This window comes from Anomaloglossus baeobatrachus, chromosome 1 (genome assembly GCF_048569485.1).
Source record: "Anomaloglossus baeobatrachus isolate aAnoBae1 chromosome 1, aAnoBae1.hap1, whole genome shotgun sequence".
Lineage (NCBI taxonomy): Eukaryota > Metazoa > Chordata > Amphibia > Anura > Aromobatidae > Anomaloglossus > Anomaloglossus baeobatrachus.
Window position 1 is genome coordinate 495,533,554 of NC_134353.1, and position 26,439 is coordinate 495,559,992.

Consider the following 26,439-nt stretch of genomic DNA (forward strand, 5'->3'; position numbering starts at 1 on the left):
TAACTAAGTGAATGTAATGTAAATTTTCCCATCTCAATGGTTTATTTTCATGTAGAAATGTAGAAATAATAAACTGCTGAAAGTGTACAAAAATGCATTTCGAACGCTTAAAAAATATACAGTATCTGTGACCAATATAGCCCCCCCTTCTTTTCAGTAACAGTCATAAGCCTTCCATCCATGGAGTCTGTCAGTTTCTTAATCTGTTGACTATCAACTCTTTAGACAGCACCAACCACAGCCTCCCAGACACTATTCAGAGGTGTGTACTGTTTCCCTTCACCATAAAGTTCCCAATTAAGAAGGATCCAAAGGTTCTCAATAGGGTTTAGGTCAGATGAGGAAGGGGCTATGTCTTTAGTCTTTCATTTAATGCATATTCCTACATTCAGTGCACGCGATGGAGCATTTCCCTGCATAAAAATCCGTTTTTTTCCAAGGCGTAGACTTTTCTGGTAGCACTGGTTAAAAAAGTTTCTCTTAAAAACTGGCAGATGGTTTCAGAGTTTATTTTGAGTCCCATCTTCAAGCTGAAAAAGTCCAACTAGCTTATCTTTGATAATACAAGTCCATATAAGTATCCCACCCCCATATTTCTGGTGTCTGAGATTAAGTAGAGGTCTGTGCCCATTATCTATACAGCTAAAGGCCCATCCATCTAAACCATCAAGGGTCACTATATTATCATTTGTCTATAAAACCTTTGAAAAATCTGTCTTCAGTTATTTTTTGGCCCAGTCTTAATGTTTCAGCTTATTTGCCTTTTTCTATGGTGCTTGGGTTTCAGTTTTCCTACCTTGGCCATGTCTCTGAGCACTGAACACCTTGTACTTCTGGGTGCTCCAGGGAGGTTGCATTTCTGGAATATTACAGCACTGGGGGATAATGGGTTCCTGGTTGCTTCATGTTTGATTCTTCTTAAATAGGCAATTAATAAGCATATTTTATTTCAACATGTGTTTTGCAACCCTGTTGACTATTTCCATTAAAACTTTTGATGGTTCTTTGATTACGCTTCCATATCTTTGCAATTTCATGAGGGCTGCATCCCTATATAAGACTTTACCATTTTTTGACTTTTCAGAGTCGGTTAAATCTCTTTTTTGACCCATGTTGCCTGAGGAAAACAAGATGCCTAATAATTTTGTACACCTTAATAAAGGACGTTTTATCCTAAAGATTACACAATTATACATCACCTGATCTGCTACATCCAATAAGTATTCAAGGTTATATAGCATGGAGTTGGAAAATATGAAGAAAAACAATGATATCATCAAAACAATCACTAGCCTAATAATTGTGCACACAGTGTATATATTGCAGCAATACTTATGGTGGTTGTATCATTGTGCAATTATCTTGTGCTAATTTTGTCTAAGTGTAAAGTAACTAATGTCACTTGATATCTTGAAGAAATACAGTTGGATTACAAAAATAAGTCCATTGCACTTGCATTATACATGCCAATTCAAGTACTACATTGCTTCTACTGCTTATATGCTCGCTATGTATTAGAATATAGATTTGTATATAAAACTGAAGCAGGAAAACCATGGTGTAAATAAATGATAATACTAATAGTTTTGCTTCACAGTTAGTATGGCCTAAGTTGTAATTTTGCAGGCGATGTATGCTGAAGCTGATTTTCCTGTGCTTACCTTATCTCTGATACCTTGCCTCATAGTTTCTCTCTCTGCTTCCATCTTTGCATATTTTGCTTTCCTTTCTTCCTCTTGCTGACGTAGAGCCTCTTGCTGTTCTTCCATTTTCTTTTGGGCGTCTGGATCCTTCTCTTCGTCCCCCCCAAGCATTTTTCCCATGTCTTTTGTAGCCCCTATAAATGAAATTGATGCAATTTAGTAAACGTATATTTATTAGTAATTCTAGCATATTTAATAAATCAGATAAAAAATATAGAATTGTTTATCTATTTAGTTCTGTGGTACGTCTAAAACATATTCTTTACATGTTTATCTGTGTTATACCTATTATAATATGCTTTCAGTAGTAAAAAATGGTGAACATGCAATTAGCAAGAAATGAGTTGTGTAAATTTCCAAAAATCCTTATTGTGGATCGGATAGACAGATTGCTGGGTGGGGCTGGGGAAAACCCAGCGGTCATGGTGCACATTGGTACTAATGACAAAGTTAGAGGCAGGTGGAAGGTCCTTAAAAATGATTACAGGGAACTAGGAGAGAAGCTGAAGTCCAGGACCTCCAAGGTGGTGTTTTCAGAAATACTACCGGTGCCACGAGCGTCACTAGAAAGACAGCGGGAGCTTAGGGAGATAAATATGTGGCTTAGAAATTGGTGCAGGAAGGAAGGGTTCGGGTTCATGGAGAACTGGGCCGACTTCTCAGTCGGCTACAGGCTCTACGGTAGGGACGGGCTGCACCTCAATGGGGAAGGTGCAGTTGTGCTGGGGGAGAAAATGGTCAGACGGATGGAGGAGCTTTTAAACTAGGATCGGGGGGGAGGGAGGGTAGTGGAGCAAATAAGGGGATAGATAGAGCAGATAGAGACAGGGAGACGGTAGGGGTCAATGAAGGATTAGGGGGGATGGGACATACAAGGAACGTAGGGAGGCTAGGAGTAATAAAGGTGTTAATAGGATTAAATGTCTACTGGCAAATGCAAGAAGTCTTGCAAACAAAATGAATGAATTGGTGACTCTTATGTTAACCATGGATTATGATGTGGTGGGCATTACGGAAACCTGGCTGGATGAAAGCCATGACTGGGTGACAAACATACAGGGTTATAGTACATTTAGGAAGGACAGGAAAGGCCAAAAAGGTGGTGGGGTGTGTATATTTATTAAATCTAACCTAAAACCTGTGTTGTATGATGACATTGAGGGGAACAGCAACAATGTAGAGTCAGTATGGGTAAATGTACATGGGGAGGGGAATAATGGAAAAATGCTAATTGGAGTTTGCTATAAGCCTCCTAACATACCTGAACAAATAGAGGGTGAAATGCTGGAACAAATTGAAAAGGCAGCTAATAATAATCGGGTTCTTATAATGGGGGATTTCAACTATCCAGACATTCAGTGGGACATAGAATCTTCTGGTTCTGCTAAAAGCTGTAAGTTCTTATCTACCATTCAAGACCATTTCCTCTCTCAGATGGTAGGTGAACCGACCAGGGGAGATAATTTGCTAGATCTGGTCCTGTCAAATAGACCGGATACAATTTCAGATCTACAGGTCCGGGAGCACTTGGGCACCAGCGATCATAACATGGTAAGCTTCAACATAATATTCAATAGAACATTTCAGGGGGGAATGCTAAAACCTGGAATTTTAGGTTAGCTGATTTCAACAAATTAAGGGAAGAGCTTAAATGTGTAGATTGGGACAAAGTCATGGTAACTGGGGATACCGAACATAAATGGGGTAAGTTTAAGGATATACTACTAGAGTCCTGTAAAAAACGTATACCCAGTGGTAATAAAATGTCCAGGAATAAAAAGAAACCACTATGGATAAATAAGACTGTACAAAGTATAATAAAACAAAAACAAAGGGCATTTAAAATCTTAAAGGCTGAGAATACAGAAATAGCATTGCAGGAGTATAAAGATATCAATAGGAAATGTAAAAAAGAAATCAAACAAGCAAAATTAGCTACTGAAACAAAAATCGCCAATGACATTAAAATAAATCCCAAAATCTTTTATAAATACATTAATGCCAAAAGGAAAACAAAGGATAGTATCGGCCCCTTAAAATATAATAACAAGTTAGTTATAGAGGACAAACAAAAGACTGAGATATTAAATAGGCATTTCTCATCTGTATTCACCAAGGAACTGACTGTACCAGGGATCATTCAACAAGTGAAAAATCAAAGTCCACCACCCGATATAATTAATTTAACACAAGATGAAGTACGCCTACGTCTGAGTAAATTAAACATTGACAAATCCCCAGGGCCAGATGGCATTCATCCACGAATATTGAGGGAATTGAGCTCCGTAATCGACAGACCGCTGTATCTCATATTTTTAGACTCACTTGTAACAGGGTTGGTGCCTCAGGATTGGAGGATTGCTGATGTGGTAGCGATATTTAAGAAAGGTAAGAGGGTAGATCCAGGCAACTACCGTCCAGTAAGCCTGACATCAGTAGTATGCAAAGTTTTTGAGGGCATTTTAAGGGATGACATGCAAAAATATATTGCAGAAAATAATATGATAACTGACAAACAGCATGGATTCATGAAAGATAAGTCGTGTCTAACCAACCTGTTGGGGTTCTATGAGGGGGTAAGTTCAAACCTGGATATTGGTAATGCAGCTGATGTGATTTATTTGGACTTTGCAAAGGCATTTGATACTGTACCACATAATAGCCTTATACTAAAGCTCCAGAAGCAAGGACTAGGGGACACAATATGCAACTGGGTAAGGAATTGGCTAAAAGATAGGAAACAAAGAGTAGTCATAAATGGTACATTCTCTAAATGGGCTATAGTCAGCAGTGGGGTGCCGCAGGGATCTGTGCTTGGACCGATTCTTTTTACTCTCTTTATTAATGACCTTGTGGATGGGATTGATAGTACAGTGTCAGTCTTTGCCGATGACACCAAACTATGTAGGATATTAAAAACTGACCTGGATAGTACAATATTACAAAAAGATCTGGATAAGATGTCAGAATGGGCAGATACTTGGCAAATGAGATTTAATGTTGATAAATGTAAAGTAATGCACCTAGGACGGAGTAATCCTATAGCTGCGTATACATTAAATGGAAGTAAACTCGGGACTACAGAACAGGAGAAGGACTTGGGTATTCTCATTACAAATAAGCTGAGCAGCAGCACTCAATGTCAAGCAGCAGCTGCTAAAGCAAACAAGATTTTAGGGTGTATAAAAAGAGAGATTAGATCCCGTGATCCCAACGTATTGTTACCCCTCTATAAATCACTTGTAAGGCCACATCTGGAATACGGGATCCAGTTTTGGGCTCCACATTTTAAAAAGGACATTCAGAAGTTAGAGTCAGTTCAAAGGCGGGCAACTAGACTATTACAAGGAATGGAAGGCCTCCCATATGATGACAGGTTGAAAAAGTTAGATATGTTTAGCTTAGAAAAAAGACGTCTCAGAGGAGATCTCATTTATATGTATAAATACATGTGTGGTCAATATAAAGGACTGGCACATGACTTATTCCTTCCAAAGACAGTACTAAGGGACCAGGGGGCACTCACTGCGAGTGGAAGAAAAGCGATTCCGAAACCTAAATAGGAAAGGGTTCTTTACAGTTAGAGCGGTCAGACTGTGGAATATACTACCACAAGAGGTAGTAATGGCCGATACTATAACAGCTTTTAAAAAAGGGCTGGATGATTTCCTCAGTACACATAACATTGTTGGTTATAAATGACTTAGTGACTAAATGTAGAACTGGTGGAGGAAGGTTGAACTAGATGGACCTAGGTCTTTTTTCAACCTAAGTAACTATGTAACTATGTAACTATGTATATGGTCAGACACAGCCATTACACAGAACATAGCAGGGTCACATTTATAAGATTATCTCAGCACAGGAACATTTTTTAATACATTCAATTGTGGAATTTATTATTATTCCAAGACCTATTCATGAAAATGTGCTTTGTTAGTGGCACAACTCCTTTAACCCCTTCAGCCCCCGGGCACTTTCCGTTTTTGCGTTTTTGTTTTTTGCTCCCCTTCTTCCGAGAGCTGTAACTTTTTTATTTTTTTGTCAATAATGCCATATGAGGGCTTGTTTTTTGTGGGACGAGTTGTACTTTTAAATGAAACCATAAGTTTTACCATATAGTGTACTGGAAAACAACAAAAAAATTTCAAGTTTGAAAAAACTGGAAAAAAAGTGTGATCGCACAATAGTTTTTGGAATATTTTATTCACCGTGTTCACTATGTAGTAAAACTGATGTGTCATTATGATGCCTGAGGTCGGTGCAAGTTTGTAGACACCAAACATGTATAGATTTACTTGTATCTAAGGGGTTAAAAAAAAATCACAAGTCTGTCCAATAAAAGTGGCGCACGTTTTACGCCATTTTCTGAAACCCATAGTATTCTCATTTTTTGAGATCTATGGCTCACTGATGGTTTATTTTTTGCATCTCGATATGACATTTCTAGTGGTACCATTTTTGCGCAGATGCTACACTTTGATCGACTGTTATTGCATTTTGCGAAAAACTTGCTTCAACCAAAAAACGTAGTTTTGGCCTTTGGAATTTTTTTGCCGCTACGCCGTTTACTGATCAGATTAATTGATTTTATATTTTGACAGATTGGGCATTTATGAATGCGGCGATACCAAATATGTGTATATTTTTTATTTTTTAACCCTTTAATTTTCAATGGGGCGAAAGGGGGGTGATTTGAACTTTTAGGTTTTTTTTTATTTTATTTTTTTCAACTTTTTTTTTACTATTTTTTTATTTTACTAGTCCCCCTAGGGGGCTATAGCGATCAGCAATCCGATCGCTCCGCCCTATCTGCAGATCACAGCTACAGAGCTGAGAACTGCAGATACGGTGCTTTACTTTCAATGCCGGCTGTATTCCGGCATTGAGAGGAAGCGAGTCATGTTAGCTACAGGCGTCATCACATGACCCTGTGCTACCATGGCAACCACCGAAAGTGAAAATCATGGCCGCGCGCATATACATCTCACTGCCAGACTTTGACAGCGAGATGTAAGGGGTTAAATGTTCCGGGTGGAATGCGATTCCACTCGGAACATGCAGGCACGCATGTCAGCTGTTAAAAACAAATGTGCTATTTCTGACTGAAGAGCTTATAAATCTTATTTTCTTTCTTTTGATCGTATGTCTTCATAGAAGTTGAGCTGGACTTTGAGTTCATAAATTGTCTGAGAGGAGCCCAGAACAAGGAAAGTAATAGTTATAAGCTCTCCTGTAAGAATCAGTTCAATGACAGAACGTCAATTCCTCATTATCCAGCCAGAAATCGGCAGTGCAATATAATAGGGAAATTTTGCCATGTAGGTGGGCTCCTCCTGGTTGTGCTGTGCACTCTGATCAATCGGTTGCTTTCCCCTTATAACATGAGTCTTATTCATTCTGTAGATTGAGATGCTCAAGTTGGATCCAACCCCATAATCAACTATCTTGTCACTGAAAATCTCACTGAATTAGAGAAATATTTAATGCGGTGCTTGCAATCCAGACAATGGTCATTTTGATCCACCTTGGACCTTCATTAGTAAGGATTGTTAAAGTAGTGGTGTAGTAAATACGCACAGTTGCGGCATCCACCACTGACAGAGAGACGCGCTCAGTGAGAGAGTTACTATACTAACAGGTACACTTTAAAACTGGAAAAGATTTATTATTATTTAGTTGCTATAATTTACATAATTGAAAATAAGAATCACAATTCTTCCTTTGTTTTTAAAATGTATAGATCCCAAAAATTCTCCTGACATGTCACCATGTGACTGAGTATATCGTCAGTAAGAGCTTTTTATTTTGTATGATATTTTTCTCTGTTATTCCACATCTGGAAGATGCACTGACATGTTAGCCTTGGGGATACTATAATTTTAATGTCTGTATGATTGCATCAATTCACCTGACATCTGTACAGGAGATAAAGGGAATTTGCTTGCAAACCCCAGGTCAAAAAGATCAATGCTCTACACTGTTAAAACCTTTTCTTCTTGAAATCTATCAAAAATGAAATACGCTATTGAGAAGATGATGCTAAGTAGTTTTCTGACCCCATTAAAATAAATTGCATTTTTGGCTGTAGATGAAATACTTCATAGATGTCTTAAGTCTCGGAACTTCTCATCATGCATCATTCATGCTACTGAACTAGGTCACATGACAAAAATGCTCAATTAACTAATGCTTAGAGATTTCATAAAGAGAGTTATTTAATCTTATTTATCGACAAATGGGAGACCTATGTGTACAAAAATAAGCCTAGCGATGCTTTAATATGTAGTGAGAAAAGTTATTAAATTGCCCTATAAATTTACTATTGAGGATTGCCTCTAATGAACAATAAATATAATGTAGTACAATAGTGTACAAACACATTTCTACAAAGTAATAATAATTTTATGTCCATAGTGCCAATATATTCCGCAACACTTTATAAATCGTAGTAAATGTTCTTTATTAAAAAAAAATTACAAAATAGACAAATAGATAATATAGTTATTTACTATAATGTAGCCAATGTTAATATAGCCATTTCTCTGATGAACTAGATAGTGGAAATGAGCATCAGCATAGAACATATTAGGTGGCCATTCAAAGAAAAAATCTAAAGACCAGCAAAGGGCACTATATCAAAAACATATACACATAGGGCCTAAATCATCAAATCTTTCAAGTCAGAATTCTGGTGTAAAGTTTTTGAAAAGTAACAAAATTTGGTTGCATAAATGTTGTGACTTTTTATGTTTTCAGATCAGTTTTTCCCAGGTCTGAAAAAATGGGTGAAGTTGGGGTGTAACGGGAGTGCGGCAGGGCCATGACACCACGGCTCTACTAACTCATGATGAACTGTGGCATTCAGTATGCCCAAAATCTCACTACAGACCCTGACTAGACTGAGATTTCTGGCGTGGCTCATGCCGGTTGTCAGATTCATGAAGTGGCATGCACCTCTTCATGAATCGGGAGTTTCTGACTCCAGCATGCCCTGTGAACAATGCCGGTATTGATGAATCAATCCCATAGTATTTTATTAAATGCTTCGCTTTAAAAATTGCAAAAATTAGCATTTTCTAATAGAGCGAGGTATGATTTATTTATGGAATAAACCCTTTAACCTCTTAATTTTGCAGACTTCAGTAGTTCAATGACCAAAGTGTTTAAAAAAATAACACTTTATAATAGCTGCAGTCAAATGGTTGGAATTTCTTATGATATATCCATAGAAGACGATCTTATTATGATGGTCTAGTACACATTTAGCTGTTAGATTGAAATAATTGATTTTTCACTTTATTGATTATAATAATATAAACTATTATGCATTTACAGTGCATTGGTTATTCAAAGTATTTGTCATCACAAATACAGAAATCTACTGGGCTATAATGTAGAGACATAAAACAATTCATAAATAACTCATAGGGTTGAGGTTACACTAGTTTTCCATTCACTGCTTTTCTATTCCATAATAGGAACAGACAAATGGAATTCATGAAGGTAAAAGGTCTGTCTTATGACAGACACGGGCAGTATAAGATGGACCCCACAGACAACACTGGAATCCATTTGGATTTCACTAGGGTGGCCATCATTTTATTGAAAAGGTAATTGCCATTACCAAAGCCGAACGTACTAGCCAGTGAATTTATGGTACATACAGAGTCCAGTGGGGGCAGCATCTCATGTCATCACATATGCTTGCTGTCCACTTGTTCCATCCAGTCTAATCGTATTTGAATCTATGCAACTATGGCAGGTGATCTGTTAATTGGATTCATGAGTAATGAGATGAACAATTATATTTGCCATTACTTGGACCCTGTATTCAAATTTAATTGGTGTTTCCATTTTTCGTATGTGAGCCATACAATATCCATAACTGCAGGGCACATATTATTTGTCTGAATCTATAAGTCTATTCTTTTGGATTTATGAGAAGCACTCTTTCTCTAATAGGCCAGTTTATCAAAACGATGATAGTTTTCTGATGTAAAACACTTTGAAAACTCACAACATTGTTGCGCAAAGTGAAGTTATCAAAGACATTTGCAGCTAACAGGCAAGGGTGGATTGGAGATCCACCCACACCTTGTAAACAGTTAAATCCCGTTGTCCATCTCTGATAGCGGGCTTTAATGAGCGGCAGTGGGGAATTCCAGTAATCCATGTCCTTAGCTAGATTATCTTCAGCAAACTGTTTGCAGACTTTCTTGTGCATCATCTTTAATTCTTCTGGGATGACAGCTATGCAAATCAATTTGATGCAGTGTGGGTAGTAGGTCTGATCACTGACAGTCTGACACCCCACCACTTTAATCTCTGCAGCAAATCTGGCAGCACTCATACATCTATTTTGAAAACCAAATCTCTGGGTATGATGCTGAGCACATGCACTCAATTTCTTTTGTTGACTACAGCGTGGCCTGCTCTGAGTGTAACCTCTCTTGTTAAACCGCTAAATAGTCTTGGCCACCATGCTGCCGCTCAGTTTCATGGTAGTAGCAATTTTTTTATGATCTAGGCCATCTTTATAAAGAGTAACAACTTTTTTTTTCAGATTTTCAGATAACTCTTTGAAATGAGGTGCCGCATTGAACTTCCAGTGATCAGTATCAGAACGTGTGTGAGCAATAACACCAAATTTAATACATCCACTCCCCATTCACACTTGAGATCTTGTAACACTAATGAGAGTCATGACTAGGGGGAGGGAAAATGGCTAACTGGGCACAATTTGACCATTTTAATTAGGTGTGTGATTTCCATACCTCCATGACTTTTCCTCCTAGGTGTTGCAATTTAAATGTTGGGAAGTGTATACCATCATTTTTTCAGCATGTGACTACAAGTCTATAATTTTATCTCTGTGTTTTTTTTTAGTTTAATTGGGTGCTGCATTTCTCTTCATCTGTTGAAGTCATATTGACAGAGCAGCTCCTTTCTTCTTTTCTGTCGATAGGACATCATTGTCAATGTCATTCTGATAGACAGTCAGCCATCATCTGCCCAGCTGCGTTGTCAGTTGTCCATTAGCATGGCGTCATCAATGCAGACCAGAAGAGAAAGAGCTATTCTTTTGATGTAAGGTCACATGAAGCCAGAGAACCAGTGGATAGATATCATGGGGCAGAACAGGCAGGAAGTTAGCAACTACCTGCCAATAAGTTCTTAGCACCATCTCAAACAAAAAAAAACAACAAAAATCCCTGATAACCCCTTTAAGTTTCTATTATATTTTGATTAACACCATTTTTTTTTATCTTACTGCTGGAGTGGTGCTCAAATCTAAGATCCTTGCCTCAGTCTGGCCTTGTTCTGGCTCTCATAGACTTGCATTGAGTGCTTCTTGTGACAACTCAGCATCTGGCCACTTGTGTGAGGGGTTAACTGTTCTTAATTAGGCTAGATGTATAGTTCCTTTGCTTGTTAAATTAATAGAAGTTAGCCAATGTCTCATGTCAGACTAATTGGAGCCCTATTGTCAGTTAAATATGTATTGCTTCAGCCCCTTTGACCACATAATTCAGAGGAAACTTATGCAGTTGGATTGAACTAGTGACCAATGAGAGAGCAGCTATCGCGAACCAATTCTGTAAGACCCAATACTCTGCATTAGTAACTGAGTGGTATAAAAGGGCTTTGCTTCTTTCACCAGAGGAATATTCTACATGACTCCAGTCTAGGATTTATGGTTCTAGCTGGAGGATCACAGACCTGCTTCAAGATTCATTCTACAGCATTTCAGCCAAGGATTTACAGTTCCAGCTGGAGGATCACAGAACTGTTTCACTGCTCAACGTTAAGCCTATAAATTTGCTTTGAGAACCCAGATTGGAACAATTCAGTTACCTGGCTACATATTTTGCTGTGCTCAGTCAGTTTTTTAAGCTTGTTGATATATCCTGTCATTGCTTGCCAAAAGTGAGATGCTGCTCGCTGTGATAGCTGGTCCTAGAAGCCCCGAAATCATGAGGATTTCAATCCCTTGTGTGCCAGTGGAATGATGAGACTCTGTGGCTTGTGTTCTTGCTGGGAATGTATGGTATGTTTTTATCCTGTGTTGTCTGAGTAGTGTTCTGCCCTAGTCTATTTGGTCTTTCTGAATACGGCTAGGTCAGTGGTCAAGAGAACCCACTGACACTCATGTTTCCATACTTATGAAGTAAATTCTGACTTTTGGATAGTCAAAGATTAAAGTCACAAGATGGCACAACAGGACCGGAGCGATGCTTAAAAATGGAGAAGACATGGAGGGTGAGTATAAGACTGGGACTGGGACCTTAGATTAAAAGCACTTCTCTAACTCTAAAGAAAAAAAAAAAAAACCTGGAGTGATACTTTAAGCATTGCAACTCCTTGCCAATTGTGTCCTTGATATAAATCTTTCTCTGTATTAGCATAGGCAGAAAGTTTAGATGCCAAGTATTCACTGTAGCAGACAGCACCGATGGTCAAGTTGAAATTTGATACAACAGTATTGAAAAAAGGAATTATTTTATTATTTTAACAAATATTTAAAAATGAATGTTGTGCTTCAGAGCTGGAATCCGATTGGTGGATTTCCTTTGCAATAGTTCAGAAGATTTTTTTCTTCTTGTTAATACTTTTTAGGATATGTTTTATTATGAAATATAAACATTTTATTTTTTAGCATCTTCATTAGTCCAATTTCAACATGTGTCCACTTTCTACATTTTGATTCTAGTAAATAGAAAGCTCAGTCTTAATGATAGGCATCAAACATAAAACTGTGTTTCACTTAAGCCATTCTTCTATAAAACAACCTGTTAATTAAGATTTGTATAGAATAGAATATATATGAATCCCTGCTGTAAAGTTTATTTCTTACATTGCTGGCTGATTTCTTCTTATGAACACTTCTAATGTTGAATTTTAATGGAAAAGCACTAATGAGAACATAAAAAAATATAGATGAAAGCTTCAAATTGTAGCTTTTAGCAGTAGAGACCATTTAGCAACATGGATTAAAAAAAAATCACTTATCTAGGGATTCAAGCTGTTGTCTGTGAAAGAAAATGTAACCTTTAGTAGTTTTTAGGGGTTTTTTTTCTTCCAAAGTATATATTTTAAAGATAGATGTTCAGATAATTTTTATGAGAACATGCTGTTTTTATTAACTCTGCGTGCGCCCATAGCTCTTTGCAAAATAACGCTAAGGCGTATTTGAGGAAGAAAAGCTGTGTTTATAATGACTTAAAGGTAGATATCTTCCCGAGCTTTACAGTAGTGTACATTACTTAAATGTAATTATAAGGTTTTTGCTTTGTGAATATAATAAAATCCTTAGACAAGTCACAAAAACATACAATACATGTAAATATGTAGGATACCACATAAAACCGCAGAAAATACTTAAATACAGAATTTAAAACATATATATATATATATATATATATATTACTAGGTCTAAAGTTAAAGTTAATTACCTTAAAATACATAAATTAAGACAATTTGGTACAGATTACTTGAAGGGCTTCTGTCACCAAAGTTTCTCCCACTTAATCCAAGAGTAGCATAGTGTAAAGACAGTGACCCTGATTCTGGCGAAGTGCCACTTACTGGTCTGCTTGTAGTTTTGATATAATGATTGTCTTATCACCATGTAGTTCTCTATTTTCATGAGCTCTGTATAATTCACTCACACCAATGATGCACAGTGTACCCAGAAAGCTGCCAATCAGTGGTGTGAGCAGGGTTATACATAGCTAAGTATTCAGAGAACTAATAGATTTGCAGCAAAGGGATTTAATCCATATGGCAGCAAGCAGCCCTGTAAGGTCAGTTTCACACATCCGGCATTTCGCCACTTTGCCGAACCCGTCACACTCCAGTACAGTGCAATACAGTACAATGGCATCGCGGCAAGCTCTGGTCACATGCTGTCATGTGACCGAAGCTTGCCGTGATGCCATTATGCTGTATTGCACTGTACTGCAGTCTGCTGGATCCGGCAAAGCAGCGAAATGCCAGACGTGTGAAACCAGCCTTAGCGACATTTCTGTAACCAGGCTCTCAGAAGATGTGGCAAAATCTTGATCATTTGTTTAGAACTATCATTACATACACTATCAGACCAAAATTAGCCAAATTAATATGGACTCTTCTTAATAAATTTGGTGCCTTATGGTCTGCCAGAAAGTGAAATCTACACCTACTATTCATACAGTATGTATACTCACAACCAAGTGATCAATAAGGCAACATTATCTAAGATAAGGATTAAAGGGGTATTTCCATGTTCAAGATCCTATCCTAATAATAATCCTAATAATAATAATAATAATTAGAAGAAGAAGAAGAATATTATCAAATATCGATAATATGTAATAATAAAGTATAGTTGGCCTTATTCACTATATTGCTTACCTAATGTTCAGGGCATTGCATAACCTTTGGTATCCATGGCTATGACCATGCATATAATCACAATTAGTTTGTTGCTAGTGGCCGTAACCATAGATTCCTAAGGTTCTGCAATGCCCTGCACATGAGGTAAGAGACTAATACCGGCGTCACACGGTACAATCTATCATGCGATCGCACGAGCGATCGTATCCGCCTCCATCGTTTGTGCGTCACGGGCAATTAGTTGCCTGTGTCACACAAAGTCGTTAACCCCCTGTCACACTCACTTACCTCCCGGACGACCTCGCTGTGGGCAGCGAACATCCTCTTCCTGAAGGGGGTGGGACATTCGGCGTCACAGTGACGTCACACAGCAGCCGCCCAATAGAAGCAGAGGGGCAGAGATGAGTGGGACGTAAACATCCCGCCCACCTTCTTCCTTCCGCATTGCCAGCGGGACACAGGGATGCTGTGTTGATGTGTGCTGCCCCGGGAACGATGAACAACCGGTGCACAGAAGAAGAAATTACTTTTTGAAAATGAGCGACGTGTCAACGAGCAACGATAAGGTGAGTATTTTTGCTTGTTCACCGTCGCTCATAGCTGTCACACGCTACGATATATGAAACGATGCCGGATGTGCGTCACGTACGACGTGACCCTGTCGACATATCGCCCGATATATCGCACTGTGTGACGCCGGCATTAGTGAATCATGAGAACTATTCTACATTTCTAATTGGAGGTATTTTCTATTATTATTATTATTATTATTATTACACATACTACATATTTATTATATGCTTTTGGAGATGGGAATACCCTTTTAAATCCTTTCAAAAACAGAAGTTAAACATCATATACATGCTATTCACTGATTAATGTGTGCCATGCATAGCACTCCCTCTGTTCTAAACAATTGCTAAGTGACCAATGCGCCCAAGAAATTTAGGTAATCCACACGAATACCAAAGGGAAGTAATTATTGTTCAACACGACCAAAATTATAAGCCTCTAATTCACCAAGCACGGGATACTACTTTTTCAGGTCAATAAATAATGTTTACTTGCTCACTATATCATCTGTTACAGGAAAAAATTTGGTTGGATGACCAAGGACTCGGGATGCTAATCCCGTAAGGAGTGCAAATGAGCACTGTTAATTTTGGCCAATCGGATTAATGCAAAATTAAGACAAGATATAAATATCAATATTTCTTACATCTGTTATACACGCAATACATTGTAGGACTTACTTTTTACTCTAAAGAACTACAGCTATAAAAATCTAATAATGTTTGTAATATCTACATGTCATTACACAAAACGTAAGAGTGTTATTGACACTGACACCTTCCAATTTTTACTTTACTGCAGCACAGTAATTTGTCATAATAAAATTACAGTGTAATACCATGATTTTCTCTTAAAAAGCAACAGAGGGAATAAACAGTTCTATTGCCAGTTATTACATCATGCCACCTGGTGCCATGGAAATGTATTGCCAAAGTATTTTTAATGTTGCTGTGCGATCCTGGAACACTACGATTGCTTAGGAATAAAGTGTATTTCTATCAGTGTAGACCATGATTTAGATGAACATTTCCTACATGAACATCAGTCTAAGAACTGGCCATTTCAGTCTCATAAATGCAAATAGAAAAGGATCACGTTATGGTAGTGTTAGTTGTACATCTGCACTGTCATTTTGTTATGTTCTATATCTCTTGGGATTTGTCTACAGTCATCATAGAAAATGAACAGTTTGTAGAAGGTGTTTTTAAAAGGTTTCAGTCCCAACATGATAGTCATTTTACCTCCAGGCAAATCTTTTTAAGATCAAGTCCCGCTAGGATTAACTGTCAGGACAGAAACAGTAATATGGTTTTGACACTACAAAAACATTCGAACAGCATCCTCCTTATGGTGGGTTCAGACAGTCAGAGAATATCTAGTCGACAACACTCTGCATGTACAGTACTTTCTGCTCTTATACTGTATACGAGTATATTTCACATCATCATCCTGCAGAGACTTAAAAGACAGAGAGCAATGACATAAGTAAAGTACTCTGCTTCCCTAAAAATAAGACAGAGACTTATATTATGATGTTTGACTACGAAAGATGCTCCAGGGATTATTTTTAGTGGATGTCTTACATTTTTTACTGCTTTATGTTTTACCGTGTTGATTTAAGCCTCATAAAATTTACAGTCATGCGCCAGCTAGTTAATTTGTATGTTAATGCAAAATGAATATACACCCCTTCCCATGCCCATAATCCGGCCCACCCCTCTGCACCAGCATCAGTGATTGGGTGCAGTCAGACTGCCATATTACTCACAATCCTCTAACTACCTGACTGCTCTCCTGACCTGAGTGTGACAGCTGCATAGAAAAACATGCTGTAGCCCAGTAAGTGACACATCAATGGAATAAGGGTCTCTGCCCCTTCATTATGCTGCTCTCCGATTAGGTGGTAAAAAAGTGATGACACATTTTTTAAGCTCTATTTGAGAAACTGTAAAGATTTCATAGTTCATTGCTTAGAATCCCAGCTGCTATGAAAAGGAAATATGACCAATGTTTCTTTAAAGTATTTCATAATGTATTTTACAAATAACAGTCTTTTGTATATATTGTTAAAACCAAATTCTATTAGAGTCTTGTAAAACCAACAAAGTGCACCTTAACTAAAGTGAAAATAGTACAAATCAAGCAGGAAGGACTTTTATAAGGTTTTTGTGGAGCAGGAATTACAAGGTCAAATACAATGTGAAATAAATACTCTTCCTAACCGTGGAGGCTGGCACCTTAATAATCAATGTGGCACACCCACTACCGGCTGTCCCTCAAAAGTCCCTTACTCCATGCAAAGAGCTATAAAAGTAATAACACACTGGATTAATAAATATAAAGCATACACAATACTTGGCTTATTCAATGACAATGCAGACATAATGTCGCTGCTGATTCCTCAATTTGTCCTTCTAGTTGTGCTTTCCCCCTTTCTTTTGTAGATCAGAGTTCATTAGGAGAGGAACCCTTTAGTTCGTAATTAAGGATGATCGAATATCACAAATTTTCGGCAATATTCGGCTTCGCAAATATCCGACGAATAGGTCACCGCTATGTGAATATTCAATGTGCAATGTAAATCTATGGGAAGCCCGAATAGTTGCTATTCGGCAACTATTCGGGTTTCCCATAGACTTACATTGCGCATCGAATATTCACAAATGGTCGAATAGCGGCGACCTATTCGGCGAATATGGGCATTGCCGAATATTTGAGGCATTCGATCATCCCTATTAATAAAATGCATTATCCATATGCAGTAAAATTTAAGATGATTTCCACTTACTGATTACACTTAAACTTTTCTATTCTTAGTTGTGGAAGTACAGGTTGTGCACTTTATTTATTGTAGTGTACATTATTTAACGCTTCTAAAACTATAACACTGCTGGAAATAGAACATTGGCCATAGAAAATACATCCTTCACAGGATACCCCATACTTGCCATGTCTTTGAATAATGTGCAGCACACTGTTCATGTAACTACTGGACCTAGATATGAGAATACCCTATACAAAATCATACCCTAAAGATAAAGAAGTAGATATTTTACAATTAGTTCTCTCTTCATCTTTAAGTTTTCTGAAATTTCACATTATATTGCAGTTTTATGATAGAAACAAATAATGGTTTATCAATTTAAGCAATTTCACTTTTACTTTTTTATTTTAATATACAGCATTGTCATCACATTGCTATACATATAATATTGGATATGTGCAAGGATCTGTAATGGATTTATTTTAAAGAAAAGTTTAACTTTAAGGTTGGGGCAACTCGGTTATTAATGCGAGTCAATCGCATGACACTCGGCTCACGCTCTGCTGGAGTGTAAGCGGGTGTCATGTGACTGTTAAGCCACTGTGATGCAATCCTACAATGGCAGCACAGCCGCAGAGGAGAGGGCCGGTGCTGTGGAGGAGAGAGTGTCAGCTGATGTGATTCACGCACTGCACTTGCATTATACTGGTGTAGTGCGAGTGCAGTGCGATGTTTCTCTCGCACCCATAGATTTGTATGGGTGCGAGTGAAAACTAATTGGATTCCACATGCAGCATGCTGCCATTGTTTTCTCAGTCCAATTAGGGCTGAGAAAAAATTGCTCATGGGAGCGGGCCCATAGCGTAATATGGGTTCGGGTTTAATGTGATTTTTTTTATCAGATTTCATTCACTCTGTTTTATTCACCGTTTGTTCTCAGCCTAATTGTCCAAGTTCTGATAGAACAACAAACCTTTTAACCTTATTGATATAATGCAGTCCCTTAAATCATATTGACCAATAGGGTTTGGTCTCATCATCCATTGATCTCACAAGCCACAGAGATGAAGCATACAGGAAGGTATAGGCTCACTGTAAAGTTTTTGGAGCCATACATCACTGTGTGTCCCTTCTTGCTGGAACTGTGAGCTTCTGTCCTGTTGTTCGAGTGACCAGTAAGGGACCCAGCTACTTGCATAGAGTTTGGTTACCTGCACTATATTAAAAATGGTTTAAAGGTTTAGTTACACTTTAAAGGAAGATTCACACAAAGGATTTTAATGTGTTGCATTTTTTTAAATTTCCACAGCCGTCTTATTTTACAGTCTATACTGAAATATTGTAGAGTCCAAACACAAAAATTTTGATGGTATTTTTGTAGTATGCTTATCGAATAGAAGGAACTAAGTGAAGAGGAAGACTATCAATCTGATGGCTTAATACAATCAAAAAAATTGCAAAGACCCTGGTGGACCAATCTAGGCTTGCACAAGATCGATCTTCCTACAGGGCATTCATCCATCAAGTCGCTATGGCTCGAGGTCGAGCTGAAGGATAAATGAGCAGAAAGGTACGTACTCTGTGTATGGCATTTTTGGGGTTTTCCGTAATAATCTTAATAGAACTTCAAAAACAGAAGGAAAATCCCTGGGCAAAATCTCACAAAATAAAAAATGCCACTAAAACCTGATATGTCACATTTGTAAATGAAAAAGCCATTAACATTTTTGAAAAGTGTAATGTTTTTCAATACAGAAAAAAATCCATAGTGAGGAAACTCTAAAATGTGTATTTGACATAAATGGTAGCAGACCAGGCCATTGCATTTATTGGTTGTTTAAATATTGAAGGCGTTACATATACCTAAACATTTTAGGCAAAGAATATTGATGTAGTGTTCTAATGGGGTATTTCCCAAGCTGACGTTAAATTACATAGTCAATAGGCTGTGAATCATAACCTTGTCTGAAATGAATACTGTAGGGCAAACTATTCAAATAAAAGCATAAAAGTAATAAATCCTGGCAATATAGAATAAAATGCTAAATATAAAAAAATGACACAATTCCCTCAAGACTTTGTATTCCATCTAGAAACCGGTGACCTTGCACAGCCATTACAGACAACACCTCTAATTCACAGAGCTCAGCAGATTTTTATTTGCATTTGTAAGTCAAATGAATACACAGCTGTGCTTGCACATAAATGCTGACTTGCTTTCTTACGTACGTCGGAAAGAGTATTAAGCATAGTAAAATTAGGTTATGTTAGTAAAACTCATTGGATCATTCATTAGCCTCAGTATGAAAGCAAATAAGAAAAATTGTAAAATAATATACTTGATATTTGATAGAATGAAAACTATTTTCTTTGAAATTATATTTTTGGTGAGTTTTGGCAACACAGAAAAAAAAATCTAGCCATATAAAGAAAACAAGAAAATTATAACAATTGTTAAAACCACAATATTAAAAGAGATTGTATAATGGTACCTAGCAAGCCTCCGTAAAATAGAAAGGTCCTAATTAGTGATGAGCGAGTGTAATTGTTACTATTTGCTCTTCGCACGGATAGTACGGTATTCGGGGTACTCGTTACATTGCGAGTTTTTCTGTACTCACCTGGCTATATTCGGATGTCCAACCTAGCCATTTTAGCGCTTGATTTGCAGCCACTAAACATGCTTGGCTTCTTAACCCTAGAATGGGGTCTCGCAGGCCTGCTAGGTCACTTGTTTTCTATGGTAGATTTCTATGGTTCCACATTCTAGGGTTAACCAATCACTGTAATGTCGCAGCCATCTTGGTTGTGGCATTACAGTGATTGGCCGGCCGCTCTTCATACTTATCGATCACAAGATAGAGATATGCATGCAGGCATATTCTCCAGGGTCTACCCATTCAGTTTCATCACTTTCTCATCCATTTCAGCCTTTTCCCCAGGCCCCCAGACTTCTTTGTTGGGGCCAGCAGAAAATTACTCTCATTTGCCATTACTTGCATTGTACACACTATTCAGATTGAATACGCGAGTATTACAAAGTACTTGTTACGAGTATAGCGATTATGAACATTTCGGTACTCGCTAATCACTAGTCCTAATCTAAGTAGATAATATTAAAGTATTAATACACAGAGATTGTAAAAATGAGCACTCAATTGTCACTTCTGCCCCCAGGTGTTCAAGTGATGAATTTTCACAAAAGGAAAAGTTGATACACCAGCATGGTGGCTCAATAGTTAGCACTGTAGCCTTCCAGTGGTGGGGTCCTGGTTCAAAACCTCCCATTAACAAACTCCTGAAGGCCCCTCAAAGCAAACTAAAAGGGAATATAGAATATGAGCTCCACTGGGGATAGTGATGATAGTATCTGAAGAATGTTGTGTGAAATTAATGGTGCTATATAAGTGAATAAAATGAAAAAATCTAAATATATATTAATTGTTTTAGAAACTGTTAATTATTCCAGTCTGACTAAGTTGGTTGGAGAAAAAGACATGGAACATTCGAGTTACTGGGAAAATAGGGATTTAAGTTTAGGAATACTATGGTGGGGGAGATGAAGAAAGGAAATTCCTGCATCCAGGTTCCAGATCATTTTAAAAGACGAATTTCTTTTTTCCAAAATTATGAAAAGGTCATTCCATATGTATAGAAACAAGTGGCAAAATGAGCTCCACTGGGGATAGTGATGATAGTATCTGAAGAAAAGAAAGTTGAAATGAGGAAGTCTTTTTCTTGTTGTGTTTTATTGTTAAGGAAGAAGAAAAATATCTGGCAAATAATTAGTAGAGTGTAAATTAAAGCAGTTTTCCAAAATTTTGCGTGTCCGATTTTGAGTGTAAGAGAATTGCTTTTGTTAAAGAATGTTATCGCATTGCTCCATTTGGAAATTTCTGTCAGATTATTTGGGTGGACCTCAATTGGGGTGTATTAATTAACTCTCCAAGTATAGAGAGAAAGCAGAGGGAATGAATGGTAAAGGACAAAAAGATACACGAATGATCTGTTAATATTTCTAATTTAGTTGTTGTGAATCATAATTAATTGGTCTAGGAAACAATATTTCTAAAAGGAAATGTTTACCTAAAGTCGTTATTAGGTTTTTTAAAATATATATATATATATATATATATATATATATATATATATATATATATACTGTATATATATATATATAGTAGCGGGGTGGGGGAGTGACCCAAATAGTCCGATCCAAACAGCTTTATTGTCCTCGCTGTACAGGTAAAGTCATCCGGAACACAGCCGGGTTATGCACCGTCCATATGGGTCCCCGTCATACAGGCACCCCTTGCCGTAGGAGACGGTCTTACGATACCCCGTTCGGCTGTTCCAGGAAGGTCCACAGACTTATAATCGGTCCATGCAGGCCTGGAGCTTTCCCAGGCTTCCTGCTCTGCAACTTACAGAACAGACTCTATTACAAGTTCATAGTGGAAGTTTAACCACTTTCCCCACTCTCTGGCACCTGCTAGCAGACACCTCTAGCTGAGGTTCCTTCTCGGCCCCAGGGCCCTCTGCAGACCACTGGGTCTGTGTCTCCTCCAGGAGAGGTTCGGCTCTACAGCCCTGGTCTGGCTGCACTCACCTCAGTCTCGACTCAGACTCAGTATCGGAGCCCTGTGCTCAGCCTCCACACAGGTTGATCCATCCAAAGCTCTCTGCTCTGCTCTCACTCTTCAGAACACACACTGCCAGTCTCCTAAATCAAGCTGGACACACCCACAGGTGGAGGTGTGTGATTCTCAGACCTGCACAGCACCCTGGGATTATTAAAGGGAACCTGACCCTTATATGCAGCAAGAAGCCTTTGTGGACTACAAGTCCCATAGCAACCTTTTCCGTTTAAATATCGCAGGTACCTTCTCCACTGTGACATATAGCGACCATTTACCACATTGGTGGTCGCTACCTCACATATCCCCCCCCTCTGTTCAAACTTGTAGGGTTGAACACTCGATACCCTACAGGGGCCCCGAGACAGGGCATCAGGGCCACCTTGCACTACCAGGCAAGAGGGCCCTTTAGGACAGCCTTGAGCTTCCGTTCTCGCCAGACCGTCCGTCACCAAACCCTGCACAGGAAACCCACTTCTCAGACACGGTCCCCGGCCAGACCCATCCCTCCAAGGCTGTCGCCCTAGGTCTGTGCAAGAGGGGACTCTCCCTTAGTTGGCACCATCGTCCTGTCAGTTCCTGAGCTAACAAGACTACTAGGGGCCTCACTATCGAGGGGCCTCCGCGGGGAGATGATAGAAGAGGCGCCATAACTAGGACCTCCGCATGATCCGTTCACAGATCTCTCGTGGGCTCTTCTTCCCGGGCATCTTCGTCTGTGTCTTGGACAGCGTACTCTCTTGTCAGCGTCGTTGGCTAACGATGCAGCACTCCGTTCATTCAGTCCTTCAGATTGTATCTCGCAGGACGGAGACCCTTCAGAGTCCATACTATAGCCTGACAAATACCCGGGTCCTTTGTGACCCCGGCTCATTTTATCAACAGACTTTCTTTTGCCCTCTGAGGCAACCCGTTCATCGAGTGGGCTACCTTTGTCTTCTGGGCCATAGCCCCTATATGGTCGCCATCCCACACCAACTTGGCGGAGTTGGTTCGCAATTCTCTGTCTTTCTAAATTCAACTGTTTTAAGTCTTCCAAGTATCCCAGGTGGTATTCTAGGAGGACTCTTATATCTGCAACACACTCTGTCGTTCCCGCAATGGCACAGGGAACCATACCGACTTCACAGGGTATCCTGGCTTCATTATGAATATCAATTCTTTCTCTCGTCACGCCGGTCTTATCAACCATCTCCTGCATGGCTCTTCCATGTCGTCCAATAAGCCTCATAACCATCTCTTTGGGCACTTGAATGATCTCTTCAACAAACTCCAACCACCGTCGAGCTGTCTTCAACGCTTCTGCAGTTTTCCCATAGATACGGAAGGTTCCGCTGTCTTTTTCTAAGTGTACCGCTGTAACCCCTGGAACTTTCCTGGCTTGCTTAATGTTATTTCTTAGCGCTCTCAATGCCAGCCCAATCAATGTTGTCTTCACAACCACCACTTCTTGAAACCCTGTGGTCAGCTGCGCCAAGCGTCTGGCGTCTTCATCCTTCTTGGCAGTGATGAGCCACTTCGTACGAAGACACCGGAGGTCCATGTCACTTAGGATGGCCACTCGCTTCTTTGTGACGTCACTAAAAGAGCACACCACCAACCGATTAGTCTCTGCGGCAAAGTACACTTTACAGGCCCCTACTGCCTTCTGGAATCTCTCATGCACCTTCTCACTGGCACAGGCTTCTCTTAAGTCTTCTGGCACGTCTATCCGGCACTTGAAGACTGGTCTGCTTCCTTTACTGTAAAGGACACTACACTGTTCCTGAGGTCTCTTGTCTTCCTCCATATTCTCCATCAAAGGCTTCACCTGTTGAGTTACACACGCCTCAGGTTTCAGGCTCTTAGCTGAGCCAATCGCCTTGTCTGCGATCTTGGTCTTACCCACTGAGTCAGTCAGGTTCTCAGCTCCTGATGAGACCCTATGTCCGGTCTTCACCTCTTCCTCAGAGGCTCTTTCCACTTTTACAGCACCAGCTGTGTCTTGGGACTTCACTGCATTACCTCCAACTTCCTCTTGGGTCTCTGCAGTGTCACCCTCTGCCTTCTCTTGGGCATTTACAGCATCACCTTCTACCAGGGTGTCACGCCCTTCAGCACGGTACTCTGTTCTTCTTAGAACCTTGGCACCATTTTCAACATTCAGCACCTCAACACTGGGTAGCTTACAGGTCCGCTCACCAGGACCTTTGTGGATTTGTACTCCACCAACACTGTCTAGGATTACTCCTCCTATATTACTCTGTAGGATGTCATCTCCTACAGCGCTTTCATCCGACAGACTACCAGCTTCATGCTTGGAAATTATAGAAGACACCGCCATTACTTCTTTGGTCGGTTCTTTCCCTGCAATTTCACCCTGCTGAATTCTGTCGTTACAATGTGTCAGTTCCAGCACAGACACATCTTTCTTTTGCATGATTTTGCTGTCCGACTCTACATTAGCGGTTGCTATCGGCAATGTGCCTTTCTCAACCTTCTCTGCACACTCAGATTCTGGAAGGGAATCCGCACTGTTGGCAGAAATACACGAAACTGTCTCTACCTGGTCCATATTTTCAGAGGGTGTAGCTTGCTCTGCCCCTCTGCGCCTGTTGCGCCTTCGGTTAAGGGAGGAGGATTTCCCCTCTTTGCTCATCAGTATGTCACTGTACTCATTTGTCACTTTAGTAAAGTCAGTGTCTATTCTGGAGTCATCGTCACTCCCCCTGGTGTTCTGGACTACCACGTCCCCTCTTAACCAGGTGTCGGACCCCTTGTCTGGAGCTCTCCCATTTTTAACAGTCACACTATCATTTGTTACTTTAACGGTCATGTCACTAAGTTGGGCATGTCCCCCATTATCTTTGGTCACCCCCAACTTAGGACTGTCCTTACGTGGAGGTACCTCCTCCTCCGTGTACCTCAATGATCCACCGGAAACCTGTATAACCTCTTGCGGAAAAGAGGCTTCCGTAGGTGGGAGCCGACTTATTCCTGTGCAATCGGTCCCGGCCTCTGTCTTCCATAAGTCCCGAAAGAACTCAACGTCCTGTCCTATGACAACCGGATATAGCAGATCTGGAGCTACACCCACATCAGGGCGCACCATACGTTTGGCCATCTGAATCATCACCCTGGCAAGAGGATATTCTTTAGTGGTCCCATGCACACAACATCCTTCTATTGTCCTACCCACCATAAAATAGAGATCGGACATGGGTCTCACTAAGGTCAACTGGCTACCCGGGTCTAACAGACCAGACACACTTAGCCCATTCAAGTCCACGGAGCACTTCTGTGGCCTCACATCGGATGGATAGCCTATACCGCAGGTAGGACATAGGTAAGGCGAATCCCATTGCCCCTTGCTATAGTCCCTTGGTTTGGATTTTTAAAGCTCCACCCCCTTGTGGGTCACCACCGCTTTCTGGGGTTCCACCCCCTGTTGGGTAACTATCCCGTTTCGGGCCTCCGTCCCCTTTTGGGCAACCACCCCTTTTTGGGAATCCGCCCCCTTTTGGGCAACCACCTCTTTTTGAGACTCCGCCCCCTTTTGGGGTTTCCATGCAATGTCCTTAGCCCCCAGTTCACACCGGTCGCCCTTATCTCCCTGGGCACCCCGTGTCCATACTGGCCCCTGAAGGGAACGCTCAAACTGGTTTATGGCGGCGACATCGCTACACTCTGACAGCTCCTGCTGTCCCCGGACCAGGGACTGGTACAGCTCCTCTACAATGTCCGCGGGGACCATTCCCCCTTTTTGGCTTTCAGCCCCCACTGCTGTTGCTGGACCTCCTGGCACATGCTGTTGGTGCTGCTGACTTTGCAGCAGCTGGTTCAGGAGCTCCTCCATGCTGCAACGAGAATATGAACAGGAGGGGTGCTCCAATGGGTAATACCCGGTGGTCAAAGACGGGGGGGGGGGGTTAGACAACCACTAACCTTTCCAGGTTGTACCGCCCATACAAGCAGGATCTCCAGCCTGTGGTGTATCACTGCTCACCACACAGGGCCCCGCAAGTCCGGGTTGGCTTGGAACCTCCAGTCACAGGTCTCTCGCCACTGCAGCACGAAACCCTGCAGACCCGCTGAATCACCGCCAGCAGCCGGAGTATGCTGTCCCTGTTCGTGGACCCGCCGATCCACCGCCAGTTGCTTAAGTGCGCCGACATGATTTTCATGGACCCGCCGATCCACCGCAAACCACTTATATCCAGAGGAATACGTCCTAGACCGTTACTCGCAGCAACCATGCTGCATTGCCCCTAGCAACCAGGCCGCATGCCCGCATTCTCCACCATAATGTAGCGGGGTGGGGGTCCCCCAGGACGACAAAGAGGCAGTGACCCAAATAGTCCGATCCAAACAGCTTTATTGTCCTCGCTGTACAGGTAAAGTCATC

General features: G+C 40.2%; 1 protein-coding gene across 3 annotated transcripts in view; it reads right to left on the minus strand.

The window, feature by feature from the left end:
• The window catches only part of CPLX1 (complexin 1), a 351,093-nt gene that overhangs the window by 89,963 nt on the left and 234,691 nt on the right, over positions 1–26,439 (minus strand). For all 3 annotated transcript variants that reach the window (XM_075315640.1, XM_075315633.1, XM_075315650.1), the window contains one exon: positions 1,662–1,837. In XM_075315640.1, the coding sequence (XP_075171755.1) occupies positions 1,662–1,837 (176 nt within the window). The remainder of the gene's footprint in view (positions 1–1,661; positions 1,838–26,439) is intronic.